Genomic DNA, 27,400 nt, shown 5'->3' on the forward strand with positions numbered 1-27,400 from the left:
ATGCAGTGGCATTGTTTGGATGTCAGGAGGGTGTTTCTGATTTATTTGGACTTGGTTGCTTTTCTTTGGCTTTCCGATTCACTGTTTGTGAATTTTGGCTCTTTGAATGAAGGGTTGAGTTCTTCCACTTCTTCTTTGAGTCGGTGGGTTCGAACTCTGATTGTTCTGCCCTACAAGGCTTCTGGTCAGGTTTCTCCTTTTAGGGTTCAAGGTAGATGTACGAGGTCTATGTCTACCTTCTGGGCTGAGGTCCAAGCCTTACATTGCTAAAATCTGTAGGGCTGCCACCTGGGCTTCCCCATGGACATTTAACTCTTATTACTGGATTGTGCAGGAGGTTGACCGATCTGAGGTGTTTGGGTCTAAAGTATTCAAGTTGATGTCTGAATAGCGGTCCATTCCTTTTTTTATTTACAGTTTAATAAACCTGATTCTATGCATTACCTTATTTGGTTGTCCTGTTTGACTTTGTACATGTCAGTGTTGTAATGAAGAGAAGCAAGTTAATGCTTAACTTACTTACCGGAAATTGCATTACTCTGAATCCTCTTCCCTCGCTTCTATTCATTACATCCGTCCTTCCCTCCCAGGCCAACCATTTATTGGTGTTGTGTCAGTTTACATGGTATTTACAGAAGGAAGGAGGAGGGGAGGGTAGTTTTTATTGGTGGATGTTAGACCTGACATCATTGGCTTGAGTCTCTCCTCCATTTTTTCTGTTTGCCTCCACTGTTTTACGATGTTTTGCTGGTATAATGCTTTGGGCGCTGTGCCACTGCTGATCAGTGCCACAGCGCAAGTGCTCCCTATGTTAAATTGATGTATCGATTGCATTCCATGTTTGGCTTATTTGGTTTACTGTCAGTCCCTAGTCTAGTGCACCAGGAGTGCCGGGGCTTGTAAATACAAATGCCGCTCGTGGGCTTGCAGCACGTGTTGTGCCACCCACAAGAGCGGCCTCGTAAAAGAATGTCTACGGGTCGGTCATTGCGAGACCTACGTGCAGTCTGGTACTGTCACGCGGACTGCGCAAGTATACCTACTTGCCAGCCCCTCAAACCTTCCCTTAACTTCATGTTAGTCACCCCTATGGTAGGCCCACGGGCAGGGTGCATTGTAAGTATAAGGTAGGACAAGCCTGACCAAGTTGGCATGTCCTAATAGTGAACTACGGCCAACTTCGTTCTTCACTATTGCGAGGTAACCTGCTCTCCGTTGGTTAGAATGGGCCGCCGGGATTATTAATGCTATGATCCTAGTTGGCTCGGGGAGCATGGTGCAATGTCGAGTTTGGTATCCCTGAACTCGGGGTTTAATTACGCATCCGTTGGTGTGGATGGTTTTTGGACTCTGGGTTTGAAAATAGCACTTTTAGAAAGTGTCTATTTTCTTGTCTAACCATTTCTGGTTTCTGCTGGTCTTGCGTGTGTGTGACAGGAGCTGGGTGGCTCCAGAGGTCTGAATGAGTCAGTGTGGGATGAGTGGGACATTTGCGTTGAGAGTAGGGGGAGAGTAGTTGCTGATAGCCTGCCCTGCCTGATACAATGCTGGCTCCACCTCCTGCCAAGCGACTGATGGCTCTGTGCCTGCCATGGACGATCCTGGCCCCACCTCCTGCCAGGAGGCCGATAGCTCTGCTCCTGCCAGTGACAATGCTGGCTCCACCTCCTGCTGGGCGTCTGAGGACCCAGCCCTGCTCAGTGAATAGGCCAGCTGCTTCTGCCTGGCTCCACCCACAACAGACCCAGGATGTTGGGAAGTTCCCCTGCATGGACAAAGGGATCAAAGCCGAAAAGGGGTATAAGAGAAGGACCCCTGAACTAAGAAATCAGATCACTTCTGACAAAGAACCCTGAAACCAAGGACAAGAGGCCTGCTGATCTAAGGACTTGCCTACCCCTTCTGCCAGTGTGCTGTTTGCTGGGGGGAATCCTGCAGTGCTTCTTTATTTTTGCCAAGGAACCAGGAGAGAGGAACTGTGTGTGTACTCTCACGCTTGCTAAGAAAATCTCCAAGGACTGGAAGAGTGCCATGCCAGTCTCCTGCTGAAGTCACACGGCTAAAGGACTTTTTCTGCTTAAAGTGCTATTTGCTGGAACCTGTGAATCCAGCACCTCTGAAAGAACCAGCAATCTCGACGCCGACGGACGTCGCCGAATCCAGCTCGACACCGTGAGTGACGGCTCAAGTGTCCCGCTTCCTCGACGCCGGCCGCCGGGCCCGATCAACGCCAGCAGCAACGCAAGTGAGTAGTGAGTTCGGCTCCAGCTCCAAGGGACCTCGTGTCTGCACCGCTGCTGATCGCATCGCCCTCGTGCCCTCCCGACGCTGTGAGCGCTGCTCACTCTTTGCAACAGCATCATCGACAACGACGCCTGCTGAGGCCTGATCGACACCGACGATGCGACGCCGGATTGCTCGACGCCGCTGATCATCGTGTGCTCCATTTTCCTAAGGTACTGTGTTGTTAGGGGTCCGTGTGACTCCGGGCTCGACGTAGCGCTCCTCGCGGTCGACGCCGAACCTTTTGGATTAACTTTGCCTCGACGTCGTGTGACTCCCGTGTGGGTTACATGGTTGCTAAGAACTGTGTTTCCAGGAAGAAGAGTTGCTTTAATACGAAAGACTTTGTGCTAAAGAAGAAACTACCTTTGAACTATTATTTTCCCTTCCAAAAGTATTTATTAAGATTGTGTATATTTTTGTCGTTATTTGGTCTTGTGCTAAGCCTTATATAAAAATACTTATTTTTATAATACTACTGTGTCGTGTCCATTTGTAGTGTATTCACTTTATCACTGTATGTGGTCATAAATGCTTAACGCACAGCCTCTGAGATAAGCCTGTGTGCTCTGCCAAGCTACCACGGGGGTGAGCAGGGGTTATCAAAGGGTGTGATCCCCTTGCCCTGACTAGACAAGGTGTGTCCCTATTTTTCAGAAGTGTGTACCTCTGCCAACTAGAGACAGCCGGTTCTAACATTGGTGGGTCAGCGGTGAGGATTTGAACTTTGCATTTATGACCCATGTGCAGTGATTAGTGTGCGCTACATAGTGAAAGCAGACCATAGCGCAGCCACAATCTATTTGGAAGGATCCATTTTTGGTTCTCCGCTTTTCCGAAGCTTGATTTTTTGAACACTGCCAGTTTTGACCATGAGTGACACCGGAGTCACTACCCCTGTTGTTGTTGTGGAGGAATTCGATAGAGCGGAGATAAACGACTACGGCTTGAAGGAGCTGAAGTCCTTTTGCAAGCAGTTGAAAGTGCCTACCAAAGGCATCTCAAGAAAAGAGGAATATCTCATAGCATTGCAGGCCTGGTTGGAGGCCAGAGATCCCACTGATCCGGTGGTGGTACCGCCAGTGGAAGGGGATGAGGAGGCGCTAGTGAATGGGCCTGAGTCCTCTCCCGGAAGCAGTGTTTCCTCCAAGGGTCTTTCCCCAGAAGAACGAGAAGAAAGGGCGAAGGAGCGGGCATACAACATGGAAATGGCAAGGCTAAAGATAAATGGGCAGTTGGAGTTATAAAATGCAAGAGGTAGAAGAGAAGCTGATTTGGAGACCAAAAGGTTGGAGTTTGAAAGAGAAAAGTTAGCTTTGGAGCGTGATACCAAGTTGAGGGAGTTGGAGATCCCAGCTAAGAAGTTAGAAATGAATCCCTCTGGTGGCAGCATCCCATCTGTGCCTGCAGAAAGTAGGTTTTATTTCCCGAAAGATGTGATAAAAGATTATCATAGGAACGAAGATATTGGTCAGTGGTTTAAAGCGTATGAGATAGCATTGTTGGCCCACCGGGTCCCTGAGAAGGATTGGGGAGCGAGGTTGTGGGGTCGCTTTGTGAATGAGGGAAGAGATACCCTGTTAGACATGCCTGTTGAGGATAGGATGTCGTATGCTCATATGAAGAATGCTTTAATGTTACGGTATGGCCTAAACCCCGAGAAGTACAGACAAGCTTTTAGAGAATGTAAGAAGTTGCCTGGTACGACGTGGGTTGAATATGTGTCTTATTTTTGCAGAGCCATGGATGGTAGGGTAAAGGGCAGCAAAGTGGAAAGTTATGAAGCTCTTTATGATTTGTTTGCTTGGGAGCATTTGTCTAATAACTGTTTTCCAGAGCTGCACCAGCACCTTATTGATAGCAAGATATCTAACCCTAGAAAACTTGCTGAGGAGGCGGACCGCTGGGTCAGTACCAGGGTCCACAAGGGTCCAGTGGGAGACTCAGCCAAAGGTGGGCAGGGTCCCCAGCAGAAGAGTGGGGGGGACAAGGGTAAACAGAAGGAGTCCCAGAAAGGGCCCCAAAGTAATCCCCAAGGGAACCAAGGGAAAGGTTCCCAGCCTCCCCCTGAGAAGAAGCCAGGGGCCCCGACGGGTAAACCTGTTCATAGGGGCCCCCTAACCTGCTACGTTTGTGGGCAGGTGGGACACCGGTATTATGACCCCCAGTGTCCCATGAAGAATTCGAATGCACCGCCGCGTGCACCCCCCCGTCAGTTGGCGAGTGTAGCCCTGGGAGGGGAGGAGATGGTTGTCCCTGGTGGGAAGGGTCCCGCAGAAATGTGCCTGGTCTTGCTAGGAGACATGCAAATGGTCCCTCCACCCCCTCTGCCTAGTAACATTCGTAAATATAGGCAGTGGGTGACCATTAATGGCCATAGAGTGGAAGCTCTCAGAGACACCGGAGCGAGTGTGACAGCTGTCAAGTGTCACTTGGTGTCCAGAGAGCAGGTGGTTGCCCACGCATTCTACCCTGTGATAGCTGCTGACAACTCCCAGAAAGAGTGTGAGGTAGCTCAGGTTTCCTTTGAATGGGGGGGAGTTTCAGGTACTCCTCAGGTTGCTGTGAGGCCCGCCATGCCTGCCGATTGTCTCCTGGGCAATGATTTAGAAGACTCCCCTTGGGCTAAGGTGGAGAGGGAGACGCACTTGAAAATGTTGGGAGTGCCAGAGTGGGTGTGTGCAACCACTCGATCGATGACAGCGAGTAAGGGTGTTGATGGGGTCCCGGAGCCTGAAAGTACGGCCCAGGACCCAGCTGTGAAGAGAAGAGGCAGGAGGCATGGGAAACCGGCCCCCGTAGTTCCCGTGGTCCAGGAGGAGGTAGACCCTGAGTGGGATGCCCAGGAGCCCCCAGGGGAACAAATTGCCGAACTGGGAGACCTGCCCGAGCTGACCCATTGGCAGCAGGATGGTGGTCCCTCCAGGGAGGAATTCTGTGCCGAACAGAAGATGTGCCCTTCTCTTGTGGGCATGAGGCAACAAGCCTCAGCCCAATCCTCAGGTGATCAGTTCAAGAAGTCTTTATTCGATTAATTCATCATAAAAGACATAAAATACAATATAACACATAAAACATTTAGAACAAGTATTAAATCATTAGCATCAAATCAACTTCTTATAGAACTATACAAAAGTTTAAAAGGGTGTCAAGCACGACCATACATCCATAGAATACACGATATTTAGACAACCACCACTGGGTTATTTTTAATAAACCTACATCTGAGAACCCAAGCCCACCCCAGAAACTTAGCGACCCCCACAACAATAAGCGGATCCAGGTTAGTTTTTAACATTCTCATTGCTTCCACAGCCGATCTGGTGCCTAGTTGTCTACATACCGGTTTTAGCCATTTGGCTCTGGGGGCTGAGTATAGTGGGCACACATACAAAAAATGATTCAGACTTTCCCCAGTGCCTTGACACTTAGGACAAAACCCCGATCTATCTATTCCCCACTTTTTGGTGAAGTCCCCTATGGGAAGTGAACCGCATCTAAATTGAAAATATAGTTTGCGGTCCAATGGTTTTGTAATAGTGTCCCAGTACCCTTCTAACATGGGAGTGTCTTTATGTACAATAAACAGTCCAGAGAGACTGCTCGAGCTCATTTTTGAGTAGATGTTGTGAGTCACCCATTCCCAGTAACATTTCATTTTTTGATGGGAAATTGGCTGACTCGGGCGAGGACCACAACTCGCCAAAGCCCAAAGAAAGTAAGGTGGCCTTAAGATCTCTAAACCATCCAATTTTAGTGGCACCAGGGCTATTTTTTACTTCCAGGCAGGCTTCTGCATAATGATGGAGTTCTGGCGTCGTCCACAGGCGGCGCCAGAATGTTAATGGGCGAAGTCTTGCTTGATCCTCCACCGTGTGGCACCCCAGGTCGTAAAAAAGGGGGATTAATGGTGTTGACTGAGGCAAACCTGTTGCCATTCTTAAAAACTTGCTTTGGGCATGTTTTAGCGAATCCAGATTACTTCCACCCCAGAGCTCTGCACCGTATAGGACTGTCCACCGTATAGGACTGCTGATAAAACCTTTCCTCCATAGATCTTAATGAGCGGCGACATAGGCCTCGTGAATGACCCTTTGTGTTCCTTGATCAGAGCCCCGCCCAACTGTTGGTGTTTCATGGTCATGAGCTCGATCTGATGGGTCCAACTCAAGGTGTCACTAAAGGTAACTCCCAGGTAGGTGAAGTACTTTGTCTGCTCCAGGGGGGTGTCCCCCATGGAGACCCTAGCCTTAACCTGTTTGTGCCCCCTTAAAACCATAAATTTGGTTTTGGACACGTTCACCTCCAACTCATGTTCGCTGCAGAAACTCTCGAACCTTGACAGTGCGTTCTGAAGGCCCTGTCTGGTTCGTGAAATCAAGAGAGTATCGTCAGCGAACATGAGCAGGGGGATTTTCATGCCAGCCAAACTAGGAGCATCCGTGGAAAAGTTGTCATAGTACTTAATAACTCTATTGATATATAGAGAAAACAAGGTAGGTGCCAAAACACAACCTTGTCTGACTCCTTTAGCCACTGGAAAGTTTTCTGTCACCTCACCGGGTTTGCCCCATCTTACAAATGCATATGTCTGTGCATGGAGGTTCACAATAAGTCGGACCAAAATAGGAGGCATGCCCATTTCTAATAGGCAGTTCCAAAGCCCGGCCCTCGGGACAAGGTCAAACGCAGACCTAAGGTCTACGAAAGCCGCGAATAAGTTTCCTTTACCCAAGGTGACCGTCTTCCAGTGCAGGAGCATAAAGCGAAAAGCCTGGTCCAGGGTGCTTACATGAGGTCTAAACCCAGCTTGAAGGGGGGTAAGAATGTTGTAATCCTCTATCCAGGCCTGAAACCTTGATAGAACAAGACGGGTTATGATCTTCTGGACCGCGTCAATAAGACTGATCGGCCGGTAGTTCGATGGAACCGACCGGTCACCCTTCTTAAAGATGGGCAAGATCTCAGCACCAGCCCAAGAATCAGGTACCTTGGCGCCCCTGGCCAGCGCATTTACCAATTGCAATAGATACGGTACCCATAAGTCTTGGTCCTGCTGGAAAATGTCTGCTGGGATACAATCCGGACCAGGCGCTTTACCCCTAGGGATGGCATTCAGGACTGTTTCAACCTCTTTGGCTGAAAACACAAGAGTGTCAAAAGTTAATGGCCAACTAATGGGATCTTGGCTGGCACTATGACATCTAAACTGTTCCTCAAAATGGGACACCCATTTCAGTTGATCAACAGATGCGGGGCTTGGGCGATCATCCTGAGACTGACCCCACCTGAGGAGATGCCAAAACTGCTGGAGGTTCCTGGAGCCGCAGGCCTCAGCTAAAAGAGTCCAGCGCTCATCATCCCAAACCAGAGTTCTGATCTTTATGCGTGCATTCACATCAACAGATACCTTTGGCCATCGAACCCGCCTCATATCATTAGTTAATACCATGGCCTCTTGAACGGGATTGAGCTGTCGCACATTCGGCCCAGCAAAACTAAAATCCTTCAATTCTGCTATGAGTGGTTCATGATCACTTTCTGGTCGTGGCTTAACTATCATGTCTAATACTGTGGGCCACAGATTTATGTCAACTAGGATATAATCAATGCGACTGCTATGTCTGCCATTGAAGAATGTGGGGTTGCCCATCCTATCCGAGCTTACGCGACCGTTTAGGGCACGCAGCCCCCAGTTCAGGCATAGACCTTTGATGAATGTAGAGGCTTGAGACCACTTAGTGATCGGGGGTAGCTCAAGTTGTGGAATCCCCCACATCATGTCCTCTGCCTCAGTTAATAACCCATCCTCCCTGCTCAAGGGTTCAAAACAAGTATTGAAATCACCCATTACAACCACATGACCTGTTAATTGAGTAGAGCCTAGGAAATCATCCAAACATGTTAGGGTGGTTGAGACTCGACCACCCGGAATTCCTCTAGCATATACATTGAACAACAGAATGTCCAGCCCACTATTAAATTTCATGCTTATTATCAATATATCAGGGCAGTCGATATGAATTTCCTTCACAGAAACCCCTGCAACTTGACGAACCCAAGTAGTAAGGCCCCCCATGGCCCTGCCTCTTTGGCCTCTAACTGCAGGTTTGTTAAAGCTCAGGAAGCCTGGAAGATACACTGGAAGGGTTGACCAAGTCTCCTGAAAAGACCAAACATCACCTTCTCGGATGAAATCAGCCCAGTCAGGAGTACATATACAGGATTCAATTCCAGCCACATTCCAACATCCCATAGTGGTGCCCTTATCACAAACTTGGTCACACAGTACTGTTGCGTCTATTGGGAGGGGTTCACTGGGCTGGAAAGAGGATTCTACAGGCAGAGGTACATCTGTAATCAACCCTTCCCTTGTCAAGCATATTGACCCAGCCTGTGTAGTTGGCTCGGGGTGTACGCCCGTGAAAGAAACATCCATGGAGTGCAGTGAGGTGGGTAGCAGAGCTGATATGTCAAGCTCTCTTGAATAAACGATACATCCCTCCTCACCACACTGGGGTCTGTCTTTAGGACTTTCAACATTACATAGAAGGATACTCGAGTCAACTCCCACTCTCGAAATGTAAGGGTCGTCATCACTTTTCTCAAGTGCTGGTCAGTCATTAGTCGACAACCCTGATAATGGGTCGTATAAGTTTCTCAAGGGTATGTTCCAAAGCTCTTTTGGATGGGTAGGCCTATTGGAATAGAGATTTGCTGGATAGAAGCTTGGGGGCTGCTGTAACTGTATAAAGGCAGGTGTTGTAGGAACCATAGGATACGGGGGCTTGTTTGAGAATGGCAGATCCAATAAGGCTGGGGGACCTAAGGGCTGGGTATAAGACTTAGCCCAGCCCGGCGTTTGTACTGGGCAGTTGTAACTAGATTGAATGTAGGAGCGATACTGCGCCTCTGGGTTAAACTGGGGTCCATAAAAGCTTGGTGTAAAATTGGACCATTTTAGGAGGCTTTTGGTGTTTTTATTATTTCTACCGGGGGGTTGATCTGTTGGATTGATCAGGGTCTCAGGATAGAAATAACTTAGGTTCCTTGTGGAGATCCCTCCCTCATTGTTTCCCACATACCAATCTGTAAGATGAGATACAACTCTATGGTCCCTGAAGTTAATGATCACTATATCCCCCTCTATATCCTTAGGGCGCACCCCAACCCACTGACATCTTCTGACCGTAACAATATCCCCATTAAGATTAGGAGGGAGGGGTCTATTTGTTTTCAGCCAAAAGATGACTTTGTTTTTTAAGCTTTCGTTGTTTTCTCTATCCCCTTCCGCAACAGGTGGCACACCTGTCATAACAATAACAAAGTTCAGGGAGTCAGGGGGCAGGTCTACATTTTTCTTCAGTGGTAGAGGTTTATTGGTTTTACCATTGGAACCAGCAGGTTTACCCATCCCTTTCTTTGACTGCGGTGCTACTCCCTTAACAAGTGGTTTGTTGTATTTGTTGTAGAAGATTTAGCAACCACAGACAGTGCTTTATTTGAAATGGTAACTGCTTTGGTAGCATTAACTGCTTTGGTAGCATTAACTGCTTTGGTAGCATTAACTGCTTTGGTAGCATTAATAGTTTGTTGGCTGGTAGTACTAGTTATTTTGCCAGCAACAAGGGAAGATCCGGCGGGTTTGTTGGATGGGCCCTTGTTCTTATCCAGGCTAGAGGAATGTATAGGCTCAATGGTCACCAATAGGCGATCCAGTTTTTCACCCATAGTCCTCACACGCTCTAGCAGGGGTAGCATATATGATTTAATGAGCTTCTCTATAATACCATAGGACACCTCATTTACCCCTACGGTTGCTAACTCTGGGGATACATGATCATGTGTGTCTGAATGTAAAGGCTCTACAATGTGTGAGGGCCCTGACTCAATAATTGATTTGGGTAGGGGTGGTGGTGGAGTCTGGCAGCTACATCCTTTCCTTTTTACCCCGCCCTTTCTCCTTTTTTTCCTCGGTGGAGAATGTACAACCCTCTTGGCCTTTTCGGACGTGGTTCTAGATTTACATGCACTCGTTTCGGGTATGCTCTCGCCTGGGTCGATACAAACCAGTGACAGGTTGGGCAACATGGGGCTTGGTTCTGCTTCCCTGATAAGGGTCTCGGGGATGTTTGTTTCGACGAAGCTTGAGTGATCAATAGGGGGACAAACTAGGTGACCTCTACTGGTGGCACTGCTACAGGGCGGGGAGATAGCAGGGAACCTAAATATACTAGGGGTAAGGTTAAGATCAGTGGCCAGCGGCGTCACTAGGGGGGTGCGGGGGGTGCGGCCCGCACCGGGTGTCACCATCCCACTGGGGTGACACCAAGGCGGTTAGCAGCAGTGTGTGCTGTAAACAGTGTGCAGACTTGCTTGCATAGTAAACGACGTTGCAACCGTACGTGCAAGTTCAGTCAGTTCTGTCTTGCAGCAACTTCCAACCTTACTATCCTGCTCAGGAAGACTGAAGGAGGTGCCTGTGCGCAGTGCGCACTGTCTCCTCCTGCTCCGCCGCGTCAGCGCGCCTCTTAGGCCCGCCGCCCGCTTACAGGCGGATTACAGATGATGTCATGCCATTCATCCCTGATTCTTAATCCGCATGCGCAGCATTGGGCCCTAAGTGCGCGTGACTGGCCTGCACTGCAGCAGGAGGATCAGAGGCGGCACGTCTTGACTTGACCGCCAGTTGGGTTGGGGTCCGCCATAATTTAATTTTATTCCCCGTCCATCGTGACCGATGTAGATCCCCCCCCCCCCCCCCCCCCCCGTCTAACAGCAGGACAGGTGAGTCAGTGAGTTTCTCTGTCCGGACCGGCACGTGGGGGGGGGGGGGGGGGGGGGGGGGGAGGCACGCACCAATAATAACACAGTCACAGGCTGCTCTTCTTTTTTCTTTTTACTTTGTGAGTGACGCAGATGATAGTTTTTGCGGCCTTGCGGGCCGGGGTTCATCATGAGTGCCAAAGGGATGCCCTGCTGATTTGCCTTTGAGTTCTCCACGCTGTTAGGAGCTGCTATTTTACTTTCTCTTTGCCCACTGCCTGTAATGGGTTGTAGTTCTTGCTGCAAAATCAATGTATTTTTCTGACATTTAATTTCAAAGTGCACTAGTGCAGCAACGGGAATAAAAGTTAAAAAATATGAAAAATGAAATGACTAAATAAAGTAAGACAGACTAGTGGTAGCAAACTGGCTAGATAGATTTTATTCACACCCAAATACATTTAGCGCCACTTTTACAGAGTTTGCCAGTGAAGCGCTATTTTTGTTGTCTTGGCATTGTTTTCCCTGGGCTTGGAACTAGTGCACCAATCTTGGAGGTACTGCAAAGTGAGGATTCAAAAACAAAATTTGTACTGCTGCTCTGCATCTACAGAGGTCTTTTTTACCATAGATACTGCTTACGTTTTGTAAGGATATAAGCAATGGCCATTGAAATGGTCCATTCAGGGCCCGAGTCATGTCCTTAACTTTTCAGGCAAAAGCACTAATTTCTGAACACTGAGTGTAAAAGCGTTAAGGTAGCCATGTTTTTTCCTGCTTACATTTCACATGGTTTGCAACATTTTGCATTCCCTTTGATTGGTTGCTTTTTCCAGGATGCTGTCACTTTTGTTTTGTAGGCCACATATTGCTCTTCTTGCCTAGTGCGTAATTGAGTCGCATCCAAGTGTTTGTAGCGCAGTGGCAACAATTGGGTTGTAGTTGAAGGCAGTCTGAGTTTTTCTCAGTGGGGCACTGCAGTATGGTGTTCAGTGGGGGAGAGGATGTGGCACTATGGGCAGAGGAGCTGCTGAATTTGAAACTGGGGAACCAAGTTCAGCCAGCCTTAATAACCAGTGCCTCCTCCCTGCACTCCAGCAATTTTCGGTAACAACAAAAATGTCATGATGACTGGTGATTAATGTTCTTCCTAGAGAGAGATCGGAATTTTGTCTAATGGAAGATTTGACTCATGGAAAGGTAGCTCAGAGGGTTAATGTACCTGCTGCAAAGAACATGTACCATGCAGATCACAAAGTACACATAATCATGTAAATAGGCCAGTGGGTGGTGGGCTACTGTTTTTGTCAGAGCGTTCCTTTTGTTACTTGCAGTTTATAAGTTAAAATCCTAACATAGAACATTGAGCTATGTCATCTACTCCGCAGCAACACAAGTCACATTTTTTCTGAACTTTTGATACGTTTGAGCTACAAACAATTTATTAGTTGAAATGGTCACATCATCTTGCATTATGAGGCAAATATGGCTGAGCCATTATTATTAAGAAAACTTTTGTAAACTAGGATATTTACCCATTCATGTTTTAACTGCTGTTGTGGAAAAGGGAGAAGTGCTGAATGATGACAGAAACTCCATGGCTCGAAGAGAAATGGCTTGTACTTCCACATTTTATCGTATTTGGGGACATTCTGCTATTAGAAGCATATCCCACGGCCACTTTCTGAATACATTTTACTGTCAATAACTCATTATAAACTTAAATCAATTATCAATCTAATATGTGTTGAAAAAAGCTTTGTTTTTGACCTTTCTGTCTCCCAAATTTTCTTGGGAGGGGAGAAGTGTAACCCCCCAAACTCCCCCTAGTAGTGGTTGCTCACTGCGCTTGCTCGCTACACACCATGTAGGGGCTGGTCTCACTTTTACTTTGTTCTCTCTCTGATTCACTACTTGCGTCTATTTTCGGTGCTCTCTGAAAGAATGTCTATGAGTACATATGACTGGGGGGGTAACCGGATGTTCTTTAAGGTCATCATCTACTGTTTACTGTGCTTTGAAAGTTGATACAATTTTAATATGTAATGAAAAATGTGCTGTAAGATTCACTATCATGGGACCTGCCACTGGCAGCCATCTGTAAATTGAAATGTGAAGACAACACAAGGGGTGAATCTGTGGCGCTATCATTTTTCAGACCATTTACTTCTGTCACTCCCATCACAGTACAGGAAGGGGAGCAGGGGCTATATTTGGCTGTCCTTTATTGGGCATTTATGTGCTATTGAACTGAGACCTTTATTTGGAATAGCTTGTAGGAGCAGCTCCCCCCGATGTCCAAGCCTGGGTGGGAGGCTCAACTACGGTGCCATTGTCACACGACGCCACCATAGTGAAGAGCTGTCTAGCAGAAATGCATCCACCAGTAAAACCTGGTTAAACCGCCAGGTTCGCCATGAAATGAGGGGGGAGCCGTCTCCTCGGGGCTAGCAGTGCCACCCCCTCCTCAGGAGCAATGATTATAGACTTCGCTATCCCCTCAAATAGGGGTGTGACAAATTAAATTTACAAACGTTACTAAGGATTCTGTATGGTCCCGTTATTTGCCAACTGTGCCCACTGGCAGACTCGGAGCGGAGGAGGTCCATTCGGTAAGCGTGAGGGGGTGACACCATGAGTTACCCGCACCGGGTGACACCAACCCTAGTGACGCCACTGTCAGTGGCATCGACCTCAATAGAGCTCAAACCATGGGCGGCTAATTCTTGGGTATTGTTTGAAACTGGCAGTGGGTTTTTCTTTAGCTGCTCAATTGAGCGTCGGCGCTCAGCTCTTCTCTCTGCAAGGAGTAAGTCCATATCTATCTCCTTGGTAGATTTCTTAAAGAATTTATCTAAGGGGCCAAGAACAGAGACACTCACACCGGGCGGGGCAGAGTGACTCATGTCGATGGAGGATAGTTTAGGCTATTAGCACTTGGTGAAACAACTAAAGAAACACTACTAGCTATACACAGTGAGAGGATACAAAGACACAGCAACAACAGCAGGATGAAAAAGACCTAGCCCAGCCCGGCCTCCTGCGGCCCCGGACGGCCACAGACGGTCCCGCCCTTGTCCCGGGCTTCTCCCGGCGCCCTCCCGCGCGCTCCCGCGTTGCGGGGATGTTACTTCCTCTTTGTAGCTATACAAAGGTCACAGAGGGGGCGGGGCCGGCAGGGAGAGCAGCCCAGCTGGAAACGGGCGCGCGGGGACTCCTGGTCCGTGGTGTCCACCACTCTTTCCTCGCAGCCCTGCCGGTCAAACAGGTGAGGCCCCTTGTGTCCAGACAGCCGCTGCAAAGCCGCGAAGCGGGACCCGCGAAGCGGGACCCGCGAAGCGGGTCCGGCGAGGCGTGACGGCTGCAGCAGGCTGTGTCAAAGGTGCTTGATGGAGGTCACGGCGTCAGTGTCAGAAATCCGCCGAAGGTGCTCAAGAATACCGCTTAAACCTTGCGGCGGTGGGGGCGGGGCCGGCAGGGAGAGCAGCCCAGCTGGAAACGGGCGCGCGGGGACTCCTGGTCCGTGGAGTCCACCGCTCTTTCCTCGCAGCCCTGCCGGTCAAACAGGTGAGGCCCCTTGTGTCCAGACAGCCGCTGCAAAGCCGCGAAGCGGGACCCGCGAAGCGGGTCCGGCGAGGCGTGACGGCTGCAGCAGGCTGTGTCAAAGGTGCTTGATGGAGGTCACGGCGTCAGTGTCAGAAATCAGGTGATCAGTCAGGGTCACATTTTGTGTACTGGGATAACGACCTCCTGTATAGCGAGCCTAAGGCTGCTGAGCCTGGGTTAGCCCGTGTGCTGGTGGTACCCCAGCGCTTTAGAGCCTTCCTACTGGGTTTGGCTCATGACGTTCCGTTAGCTGGACATCTGGGGCAGGACAAGACCTATGACAGGCTTGTCACCCATTTTTATTGGCCTCAGATGCGCAGGGATGTAGACATCCATTGTAAGACTTGTCACACTTGCCAGGCAAGTGGGAAAAGCGGAAGGAAGCAGAAGGCTCCCCTCCAACGTTTTCCAGTGGTCAGTACCCCCTTTGACCGGGTGGGTATTGACATTGTTGGGCCCCTGGCCCCCAAGACACCCCTGGGCAACAGGTTTATCCTGGTCTTGGTGGACCATGCCACACGGTACCCGGAAGCCATCCCTCTCCGAACAGTGACGGCCCCGTGGTGGGACGGGCACTGATGGGTGTTTTCTCCCGGATGGGGTTCCCCAGAGAGGTGGTGTCCGACCGGGGCACCAACTTCATTTCCAACTATATGAAGTCTCTGTGGAAGGAGTGTGGGGTAACCTACAAGTTCACCACTCCTTACCACCCTCAAGGAAATGGGCTGGTTGAAAGATTCAACCGGACCCTTAAAGGCATGATCATGGGTATTGAAGAACCAATGAGGTGGAAATGGGACGTCCTCTTGCCATGCCTGTTGTTTGCTTACCGTGAGGTGCGGCAGAAGTCTCTAGGGTTCAGCCCCTTTGAGCTTTTGTATGGTCACCCGGTAAGAGGGCCTTTGAGTCTGGTCAAGGAAGGCTGGGAGCAATCTCCCCGGAAACCTCCCCAGGATGTATACAGTTACATGCTGGCCTTTCGGAACCAGACTCAGCGCTTCAGAGAACTTGCTCAGGCGAATCTGGAGGCCAGCCAGGAATCTGGAGGCCAGCCAGGAGGAGATGAAGCGTTGGTACGACCGGAATGCCACTCTGGTAGAGCTTCAGCCTGGTCAAGAAGTGTGGGTCATGTCCCCTGTGGAACCTTGTGCGCTCAAGGACAGGTGGACTGGACCGTTTAAGGTTGTGGAGAAGAAGAGCGATGTCACCTACCTGGTGGACTTGAAATCTCCCAGGAACCCCTTGCGGGTCCTGCATGTCAACCGTTTGAAGCCCCACTTAGAAAGGTCCGAAGTGGGCATGCTCTTAGCCACAGATGCTGGAATGGAGGAGGAGAGTGAGCCTCTTCCTGACCTCCTGTGTGCTAAAGAGCAAGACGGGTCAGTGGATGGTGTGGTCCTCTCTGACACACTGACCCTTGAGCAGAAACAGGATTGTCGCCAACTGTTGGGACAATTCCCGGATCTGTTTTCCTTGGTTCCGGGTGTCACTCATTGGTGTGTCCATGATGTTGACACCGGAGACAGCCCTCCTGTGAAGCACAAGGGTTACAGGGTGACTGACAAGGTCGAGCATACATTAAGGAGAAGGTCTCCAAAATGTTTGCGTTAGGGGTGATTGAGTCCTCTAACAGTCCTTGGGCCAGCCCAGTGGTCTTGGTCCCGAAGGCTGCAGTGCCTGGTGCTTCACCAGAACTTCGGTTCTGCGTGGATTACCGAGGACTCAATTCGGTCACGAAGACTGACGCGCACCCCATCCCCAGAGCTGATGAGCTCATCGATCGGTTGGGGGCTGCCCGGTACCTTAGTACGTTTGATTTAACGTCTGGGTACTGGCAGATCGCCTTGACCGATGGGGCAAAAGAGAGGTCAGCATTCTCCACACCAGATGGGCTATACCAGTTCCGGGTGATGCCCTTTGGGATGAAGAATGCCCCTGCCACTTTCCAGAGGTTGGTCAACCAGGTCTTGGCTGGACTGGAGGATTTCAGTGCCGCCTACCTGGACGACATCGCAGTGTTCAGCGCCAGCTGGGAGGAACACTTGCGCCACCTCCAGGAAGTGTTGTTGGCCCTGCGCAGAGCAGGCCTCACAATCAAAGCCAGTAAGTGCCAGATTGGGCAGGGTTCTGTGGTGTACTTGGGGCACCAAGTAGGGAGCGGCAAGGTTGCCCCCCTGCAACCCAAGATTGATACCATCCTGGCTTGGGCGCCGCCCAAAACCCAAACTCAGGTGAGAGCCTTCTTAGGTCTCACAGGTTACTACAGGAGGTTTGTCAAGGATTACGGTAACATTGTGCACCCCTTGACTTCGCTGACTTCCAGGAAGCAGCCACGAAATGTGATCTGGACTGATGCCTGTCAAACGGCCTTCGACACCCTGAAAACTGCAATGTGCACAGCACCTATACTCCAGGCACCCGACTTTTCGAAAGAATTTATTGTCCAGACGGACGCTTCAGTGCATGGCGTGGGGGCTGTTCTAGCTCAGGTGAATGAAGAGGGCCGAGACTTGCCTGTAGCCTTCATCAATCGGAGGTTACTTCCCAGGGAAACGAGGTGGAGTGCGATAGAGAGAGAAGCATTTGCTGTGATCTGGGCGCTGAAGAAGCTAAGACCCTACCTGTTTGGGACTCACTTCCGGGTTCAGACAGACCACAGGCCCCTCAGATGGTTGATGCAGATGAGGGGTGAGAATCCGAAACTGTTGAGGTGGTTCATTTCCCTACAGGGGATGGACTTCACGGTGGAACACCGCCCTGGTACAGATCACGCCAATGCTGATGGTCTGTCCAGATTTTTCTGCCTTAGTGATGAGGACTCCCTAGGTCAAGGGTAGTTCTCCCCACATTTCAGCTGGAGGGGACACGTGTTAGACCTGACATCATTGGCTTGAGTCTCTCCTCCATTTTTTCTGTTTGCCTCCACTGTTTTACGATGTTTTGCTGGTATAATGCTTTGGGCGCTGTGCCACTGCTGATCAGTGCCACAGCGCAAGTGCTCCCTATGTTAAATTGATGTATCGATTGTATTCCATGTTTGGCTTATTTGGTTTACTGTCAGTCCCTAGTCTAGTGCACCAGGAGTGCCGGGGCTTGTAAATACAAATGCCGCTCGTGGGCTTGCAGCACGTGTTGTGCCACCCACAAGAGCGGCCTCGTAAAAGAATGTCTACGGGTCGGTCCTTGCGAGACCTACGTGCAGTCTGGTACTGTCACGCGGACTGTGCAAGTATACCTACTTGCCAGCCCCTCAAACCTTCCCTTAACTTCTTGTTAGTCACCCCTATGGTAGGCCCACGGGCAGGGTGCATTGTAAGTATAAGGTAGGACAAGCCTGACCAAGTTGGCATGTCCTAATAGTGAACTACGGCCAACTTCGTTCTTCACTATTGCGAGGTAACCTGCTCTTCGTTGGTTAGAATGGGCCGCCGGGATTATTAATGCTATGATCCTAGCTGGCTCGGGGAGCATGGTGCAATGTCGAGTTTGGTATCCCTGAACTTGGGGTTTAATTACGCATCCGTTGGTGTGGATGGTTTTTGGACTCTGGGTTTGAAAATAGCACTTTTAGAAAGTGTCTATTTTCTTGTCTAACCATTTCTGGTTTCTGCTGGTCTTGCATGTGTGTGACAGGAGCTGGGTGGCTCCAGAGGTCTGAATGAGTCAGTGTGGGATGAGTGGGACATTTGCGTTGAGAGTAGGGGGAGAGTAGTTGCTGATAGCCTGCCCTGCCTGATACAATGCTGGCTCCACCTCCTGCCAAGCGACTGATGGCTCTGTGCCTGCCATGGACGATCCTGGCCCCACCTCCTGCCAGGAGGCCGATAGCTCTGCTCCTGCCAGTGACAATGCTGGCTCCACCTCCTGCTGGGCGTCTGAGGACCCAGCCCTGCTCAGTGAATAGGCCAGGTGCTTCTGCCTGGCTCCACCCACAACAGACCCAGGATGTTGGGAAGTTCCCCTGCATGGACAAAGGGATCAAAGCCTAAAAGGGGTATAAGAGAAGGACCCCTGAACTAAGAAATCAGATCACTTCTGACAAGGAACCCTGAAACCAAGGAGAAGAGGCCTGCTGATCTAAGGACTTGCCTACCCCTTCTGCCAGTGTGCTGTTTGCTGGGGGGAATCCTGCAGTGCTTCTTTATTTTTGCCAAGGAACCAGGAGAGAGGAACTGTGTGTGTACTCTCACGCTTGCTAAGAAAATCTCCAAGGACTGGAAGAGTGCCAGTCTCCTGCTGAAGTCACAGGGCTAAAGGACTTCATCTGCTTAAAGTGCTATTTGCTGGAACCTGTGAATCCAGCACCTCTGAAAGAACCAGCAATCTCGACGCCGATGGACGTCGCCGAATCCAGCTCGACACCGTGAGTGACGGCTCAAGTGTCCCGCTTCCTCGACGCCGGCCGCCGGGCCCGATCAACGCCAGCAGCAACGCCAGTGAGTAGTGAGTTCGGCTCCAGCTCCAAGGGACCTCGTGTCTGCACCGCTGCTGATCGCATCGCCCTCGTGCCCTCCCGACGCCGTGAGCGCTGCTCACTCTTTGCAACAGCATCATCGACAACGACGCCTGCTGAGGCCTGATCGACACCGACGACGCGACGCCGGATTGCTCGACGCCGCTGATCATCGTGTGCTCCATTTTCCTAAGGTACTGTGTTGTTGGGGGTCCGTGTGACTCCGGGCTCGACGTAGCGCTCCTCGCGGTCGACGCCGAACCTTTTGGATTAACTTTGCCTCGACGTCGTGTGACTCCCGTGTGGGTTACATGGTTGCTAAGAACTGTGTTTCCAGGAAGAAGAGTTGCTTTGATACGAAAGACTTTGTGCTAAAGAAGAAACTACCTTTGAACTATTATTTTCCCTTCCAAAAGGATTTATTAAGATTGTGTATATTTTTGTCGTTATTTGGTCTTGTGCTAAGCCTTATATAAAAATACTTATTTTTATAATACTACTGTGTCGTGTCCATTTGTAGTGTATTCCCTTTATTACTGTATGTGGTCATAAATGCTTAACGCACAGCCTCTGAGATAAGCCTGTCTGCTCTGCCAAGCTACCACGGGGGTGAGCAGGGGTTATCAAAGGGTGTGATCCCCTTGCCCTGACTAGAAAAGGTGTGTCCCTATTTGTCAGAAGTGTGTACCTCTGCCAACTAGAGACAGCCGGTTCTAACAGTGGCGAAAAATCACGTGGATTGGGTGTCTGGTGAGGCAGGAATGCAATTACTGGTAAGTAATTCAAGGATTACTCAATAACTTTTGACATTTATAGAAGGGTCGACTGCAATGCTGTAGATCCTAGCAGATCTTGTCCCCTCCCACATATGCCTGCCAATGTCTATAAGATCTCAGAGTGGTTGATCCTGTGGTATAACTACTAAATTGGATGAGCTCTTAAGGAAATCCGAATTATCTTAAAGGGACCTGAGCTTTTCAAAGCTGCCACCATATCATAAACCACTTAATTATCCATCACACCACTCAGGGCCGCATCCCTTAACACACTTACTGCAGCTTGCTTGTCACCAAGCACAACATGGAAACACTTTCCACACAGGATTTTAAAAAAAATCAACACCCTTCCAACCACCATACAGGAAAACACTTAAGTGCACCATTTAGGAGTAACATATGCTACATATATACTGCAGTACAGTATATGTTTTTCAATGGAGTGCCTGAAGAAAAAATAAATAATGCCCTGAATGCAGGCAGAGGATGGGCACGTCATCAAGTCAGAACACAGTAAAATGCACCATTTGCTAGACAAAGAATAGTAAGGAAGGCCATAGAAAAAGTAGGAGGAAAAGGAGAGACAAGAAGGCAATCCAATTTAAAGCAAAGGCTGACCCAACGCCCAGTATATGTATAAATATTAACAGTATCAGTGACAATTGGTCTTCTACAACAGATATCTATAGCTGTCTGTATTCGCGACTTGAATAGGAAATGGAGGTTTTCTTCTACTGGTGTATCATTTCCAAGGTCACTATTCAATGATTAAAATATGGGTTAATTGTGTGTATGCAGGTTGGGGAGGTTTAATGTTTTATTTAATTTTTTCAATTTGGCTACTGTAGTTTGTGTTTTTCAAACTAGAATCACTATATTCAAGTCTGTATTAAGCCGTTACTTCGCGAACTTTCTTTTGATAATCTCAAATTGTTCTAACTTTATGATATGTGAAAATGAATGCTCCCCGCACACTGCCACCTGGCGGCGTCGCCCTTTTTCTGTATAATTTGGACAGTATTGTTTTGTAGATTAGATCAGCCACGACTTCACAGACACGCAGTTAATTCTTGTACCCTCAGGAATTTTAAAAATGCCTCGGCCAAACTGCACTTGACTTAAAGAAAAGGTAAAATAGAAAGTGTGACCTGCAGGCCTTCCCTGACTGAATCAATATTTCTTTGTGTCTACTCTTCACGGCTCGTCAGGTCCTCCGGAGCGTGCTGCTGTTCCCCACAATAGAGCGCATGGCGCAGTCCCCACAGGGGAAGCTCATGACTCCCGTGCTGTGCAGCCTCCGCTACGCCGTCTACATGCCCGTCTACCTGCTGTCCTTCCTGCCCGAGAGCGTCAAAGAGTATTTGGTGCGATTTGTGCTTCGGGGAATCCGGTCAATCGACGAAGCCTCGGTGACTGCCTCGGTGGATCTCTTCAGAGTCGACTGCGTAGGTAAGCGAGGGTGGCGTACTTTTTGTGTGCAGTGGCTCCGGTTGGAGGGGGGGGGGGGGGGGGGGGGCATATGTTTCGAAAATGCAAAGGGCTGTGATTATTTAATTTAACAAAATTAGTATTTTTAGGAAATACATTCTTTTGAATTTTGTACCTAATATTTCTTATTTTTGTAATGGGTTTGAGGTGTTCTTAATTTCCACAGCCCAGAATTGATTAATTTACAGAGAACACATTCAAATAGTCTCTCACACCTTTAGTTCCACTTTTGGCCTTCGTAGTATTTCCAAGTAACTTTCTCAGCGTTCCATAGAATATTGATTGTGGTGGTCCGATAAAAATCACACCCTGGTCTTTAATAAAATTGTTTTAGCTGCTCAGACTAATTTTTCCGTGCATTAGATTGACCCAAGTTACTTACCCTTTCTGGTCTCTCAGATAGTTAGTTGACTGGCTGTTGTATCGAGTTGTTCAAAATCATTGAGCTAGTTCTGTTTAATGCCAGTGGCTTACTTTAGAAACTGTGGTTGCCACAGAAATTCAAATACTGAAAACTCAAGTGTAAATTGTTGCTTTGGTGCTTCTGCTAGCTTTTGGACTGCCGTCTCTGTTATTCGCCCCCACTCCCCCCGAGATATAATCCGTACACTGCTAATCACAAACCTCTGTAACCAGCCATCTACGCTAGGCAATTTTACACAACATAACATTTGTGTTTAGCCCGTTCAGCTCCAGCAGTTTATCTGGGTGCTATTAACAGAGGATTATTTTTGCTTCGCTCAGTGATACTCATTCGTCAGGATGATGAAACCTGTCTCTTTGTGGTCAAGCACAGCCTTGCAGGGCAGCTTTAGTCCTTTGAGCCACTACACACAAGGCACTACTAGTCGTGTCAGAACCACCGAAGGCAGCAATATCCCTAGAATGCAAGGATAAGATGTGTTACTCAAGTTTATGTATGACACTTGACAATTTGGATACTAAACATTTTTTTGCCTGTAGTTTTTGACCTGCAGACATTTGCTCACTCCCACTGATTTACTAAAGTATTACCTGTGTGGCAATTACCTACTCCTAAACTAGCACAGCAGTAGTAGCTCTTACATCGAATATTTCCCGAGCCTGGTAGTTATTGAACCCTGGACGTTTCTGTGTTTAAGGTTAGTTAGCATGCGATCCTCTTTTTATTTCGAAATAATTCTTGGAAGCTTCTAGTAGCCTGCATCCTTTCTCAGTGTCTTCCCATCATCATTATGATCGTGAGATTTACTGTTGGTGCTTGATGCAGCAGCATAGTGGATCCTTTTCAATACAGTGACTTATGGAAACAAGGCAAGAAAGTCTGAAGGAAAACTGTGTGAGCCCTGATTAGCTCCCCTCTACAAAGCTCAGTGTGTGCACATTGTTTCTTTGCAATCTGTCTTCGATTTCTACATCCTGTGTGTAGCTATATCTGTCTTCAAAATAGTGATATTCCATTGATGCTGAACCACCAAGTTACCAAGCAAATCTATTGGGTTTTTCAGTTTCAGTGGTTCTCTTTCCAACGTGCTTAAAAGTTTTACATCTGCGTGGCACATTGTTATGCCTGTGTCCTCATCAAATTCGTGGTCATAAAGGGTATGTTATTTAGCTTTAAATCGGTTCTCTCTGATGTGTGTTTAACAATGGCTAATGTAGTTATCACCTATGGGTGAGTACCTCATCCCCATCTGCCCTGCAAGAGTTCCTAATAGGTCTCTGTTTTCTTGCACCAGCCCTATTGATTTTTGATGTGCCCCAAGGGGTTTAATTGGAAACGTTTGCCTACAAGGAAGTTATGGCCTGCCTGATCATTTACTACTTATTATTTTGTAACTCTTAAGTCTTTGTACTCCGTGATAAGCAGCATAGTTTATTCTCTGTTGGACTACAACTGCTGTGCAAGCAATTCCATTCTACCTTGTGGTGGTCTCATGCAATCATCTAAGAACTGCATTATTAATCAGACTTCTGGAGCTAGCAACATGGGGTCAACTGTTGCAGGGTGGGGTAAGAGCTGCACAAGTTGAACTGCAGATTGTGTGGGAATGCTGGTGGCGTAGCAGGTAATTCATTTAGTACATCCTTTCGTTACAGGTTAGTTTAGATGCTTGCGTACAAATATGAGAGTTAGTTATGCCTTCCTGATAAGTTCTTGTTCCTCTAATGGGATGTACCATCTGTTGGGGGACAAAGGGAGAGTTCATGTCTCAGGGAAGTCTTCATTGTGTCCCTCTTTCCGCTTACTAGCTGAGTGTTAATGTGGATACTTTCCACTCGTATTTTCAGTATGCATTATCACTTTGGTTTGTAAGATATTGGTAAAGACAGTGCTGTAGCTTCAGTTCCTTAGCGTATATGGCGGTTCTGCCACCAAGAAGGATAGGGCTCACATTCCAAGAGGTACAACAACAGTAGTAGGTCCCCTCTCATTACTGTTAAGTTTTGGAAATATTAACCTGGCCTGTCCTATCAGGGGAGATCCAGTGTGGTTAGTGCCCACTGACCTCCTTACTGAAACGTGAATAAAAAGGGACTGCTCACCCCACTCATATGTGTGTCACACTTTGGGTACCCCAAGCTAGGTATGGAGCACCTGCCATTACACTTGGCCTAGTAGACTATTATTCCTTTTCTTTAACCAGAGCATGGGCGTTTAGCCCCCTGACTATATGGGTTTGTCTAAATCCCTTCTTCTTCTAGTTTATAGAAGTTCTTCCTTCAATTGAATGCTGCTGATAGCAGCAGAGGCTGTCTTACCTCCTCTTACTACTCAGTGGATAAGTAGGGCAATCAGTGAAGCGTGACTGAGTATCACCAGCACACTCCTTGCATTCTCATCTCAGTCCTTGGGAGTTCTAAAGCCCTGTGAATTCCCATAAATTAATAATTAATTAATTAAAATATCGTAGTAATTGGTGCAGATGTCTCTGATGAATAAGTAAGAGTAGAGACTAATGTGTTTCTTGAAGTACTATTTTTTGTGTTATTTAAAAAAAAACAACAAGGATTGGCATAAACCAATAGGACTTACTTTTGGGACCTGTTGGGTATTTCCAATGGATTTCGCACTATGTTGCTATATTCACGTTGAATATTTTAAGTCAGTAAAGACATTGAATTTGTTAACATTTATAAACGCTATTGCTTTAGTGCGCTTTTGTATTGTAATCAACATTGACTTTTCTAACTATTGGCAAAGCCAAGCTGTCTCATCTTTGAAAGGCTAAGCTTTTGGGTTTTCCAGTGCTTGTATGCTACGTGTGAGCTGGTTGATGGCGGGTGTTCATAATGGGTCTTGATTATTATCTCTGGAGCAGAAGCTGAAGGCAGTGTGAGTAAGTGCGCCATAGCAGTGCTCAAATTACATGCTTGTCTAAACCTAGGGCCTCTCTCTAGTATGCTCGTAGTGATGGTTACCTATGTACCATTTATAATTACAAATTCTAATTCTTTACAACATAATCAGTGTTGTTACTCATTTATATCAGTCTGCTAACAAAGCACTCACAAAGCCAACAGGTCTGGCTTGTTTTAGGCATATGTTGTTTTGTGATATGTATGGCTGCAATAGCAGAAAACCCATAAAGAAGCACCTAAATGCTGTTCAGGTGTAATGCACAGGATTGCATTTCATGTGGTTTAAGCCACACCCATAATTATGTAGACCAAATCCTTTTACAGCCACCCTAATTAAAGCAGTATGGTTCACTATTGGCCTTTTCTTACAGACTGATAACTCTGGCTCACAATAGGCTTTTGCTTAAAGAAAGTTAACAGCTCTCTCATGGGTGAGACGTAAAATTTGTGTTGTAAAAAATGTTTTAGTCCTTGGAACCTTGGAATCAAATTTAAAACTAGGGTTCATAAAACATAACTGGGTCTCTCATATCCTATGCTCCCCGGCAGGCCATAAGAAAAAAGGAGTGATTACCCTTGTTGTCAAAAAATCCAATATTACTGCTATCTCGAGCTCCCATGATGATGATGGAAGACTCTTAGTCACGCACCTCCAGAGGGGAGATTACCCCATCCATGTAGTCAACATATATGTCCCTAACACCGACACACCGGAGTTCTGGGAGAAGGTTTCCAATATATTCGATAGCCTCCCTCAGGAAGATCTCATTATAGTTGGAGGGGACTTCAACTTGCCGTTAGACCTTCACATAGACGGCCAATCTAAATGCAAATATCAATCCTCCCTTTCACACTAGATCCTCAAAAAAATATGCTCTACCCATAACCTAAGGGACTCATGACGTCTCCAACACCCAGGCGCAAGAGACTACACATTTTACTCGGCCCCTCATAACTCCTACTCTAGGATTGACTACATCCTACTCTCAGGTTTGTTCACACACGTCATAGAGGAAACAGACATTGCTCCCAAACTAGTCTCCGATCATTCCTGCATCAGCACCAAACTTGCAGGTACCCATAACATTCTAACCCCAAAAAGATGGCGGTTCAACGATGACATACTCTCTGACCCAGCAAATAAAATAAAGATAGAATCTGCCATTAAGGAATACATTGCACTAAATGACCTACCTGAAACGAGTACATCCACTTTCGGGGATGTGGAATTCCTATAGCCCGACGCCCAGGACATATTGTTTGGTGGTCAAGGGCACCAAGTTTTAATGTGTATTTTGTCCTTGGGATAAGTAGGCCCAAACCCTTGCAGCACAAACCCTTTGGCTGCCAGTTTGCAGTACCACATTAAGGGTCAGGGAAGGGCACTGCCTGCAGTTAAGTTAATGTTTGTTTGCGTATGTTAATGTTGTTCAAACTTGTATTTATGGTTCATTAATTGAAAGCCTTTATTATTAGGGTGAGGGCTCTAAGTAAATGTAAGTTCTGACTGCACTACTGACAGTGGTTCTAGTATTAAAATGTGTACACACTGTTTCAAAGTTTAGCAATATGAGGCTAGGCATAATGCTCCCAGAATGCTCTGATTAGATGTGCATACTAGCAGAAGCTTGAAAGCAACATGAATGATTCTTTGCTTTCAATATAAAATGTTCCTAAACAAATGAAAGTAGGGAAAAAAACATGTGGCTAAACTACTGTAAAATTTCAGGTACCCTTTCCTAGCAGAATCATTTAGCAAAATGTGTTGATGCATGCTAGTATTTCGCAAAAATATTCATATTGCAAAATCAGTGTAACCAGTTTCAATAAGGTTATGGGAAACATAAAATCAAACAAGCATTGGCAAAGCCAGTAGGTCTGAAATTGGTGGTCGGCCTTTTAGTTTTGGAAATGTGTGACTTGTTTTGGCATGGTTTTTGTAAAACCTTATTGATGTGAGAGCTTCCAGGCCTTCACCGTTATAACAAACATTGGCAAAAGCAAAAATAGTTTTTGCTCTCAAAAAAGCTCACACTGCCACATTAGTATTGGCACTGAACAAAACTACTCTGTGCGCCGATATGCTTATTGTAAAAGACAGAATGCTGTCACCACAGTGAAGCCAGCCGATACAGAGAGAAAGAGAATTTTATTAAACACAAACGGTCATGTTTAACACCAGACCAAATTAGGGGCCCAGTTATTAAAGAAGTCTCAAAAGTGCACCCTTGCATTAAGTGCAGCTATATGTCTTCCGTGAATTCACAAGAATTTACAGAAGTAGGGCAAGAAATTGTACTCCTAGAAAATTTTTGTGAACTGTATTTTAGCATAAGCAAATATGCATGTATAGCTTTGCTAATGCGAAAATCTGAGTGTTTGCAAGTTCATTTTCCCTCCAACCACTTTTTTCCCAACTCTGGAAGAAGGTTTACCTCTGCCATTGTCAGGAGTCAATTTCCAATATTTCTCAGTATGGGAAAATATTAAAGAAGAGTTGTTGAAAACCCTTAAAACATGCAAGTTAGAAGGTTTGCACAGACTCAAAAGGGCATTCCAACCCTGGATCTATTGCTTGCCACTACGTTCAGTCCCAGTATGTATATCTGCGGAAACGTGGCAACATATAGGGATTGCTACTATTCAAACACTACTATGGTATGAGACCTGCATAATCAGAGAGGCT

The 27,400-nt window shown here is 47.4% G+C and overlaps 1 protein-coding gene across 2 annotated transcripts in view; it reads left to right on the forward strand.

The window, feature by feature from the left end:
- LDAH (lipid droplet associated hydrolase) overlaps positions 1 to 27,400 on the forward strand; it is a 1,359,976-nt gene that overhangs the window by 863,224 nt on the left and 469,352 nt on the right. For both annotated transcript variants that reach the window (XM_086926275.1, XM_086926276.1), the window contains exon 5: positions 21,093 to 21,333. In XM_086926275.1, coding sequence (XP_086782401.1) covers positions 21,093 to 21,333 — 241 coding nt within the window. The remainder of the gene's footprint in view (positions 1 to 21,092; positions 21,334 to 27,400) is intronic.

This window comes from Lissotriton vulgaris, chromosome 6 (genome assembly GCF_964263255.1).
Source record: "Lissotriton vulgaris chromosome 6, aLisVul1.2, whole genome shotgun sequence".
In the NCBI taxonomy this organism is placed as follows: Eukaryota; Metazoa; Chordata; class Amphibia; order Caudata; family Salamandridae; genus Lissotriton; species Lissotriton vulgaris.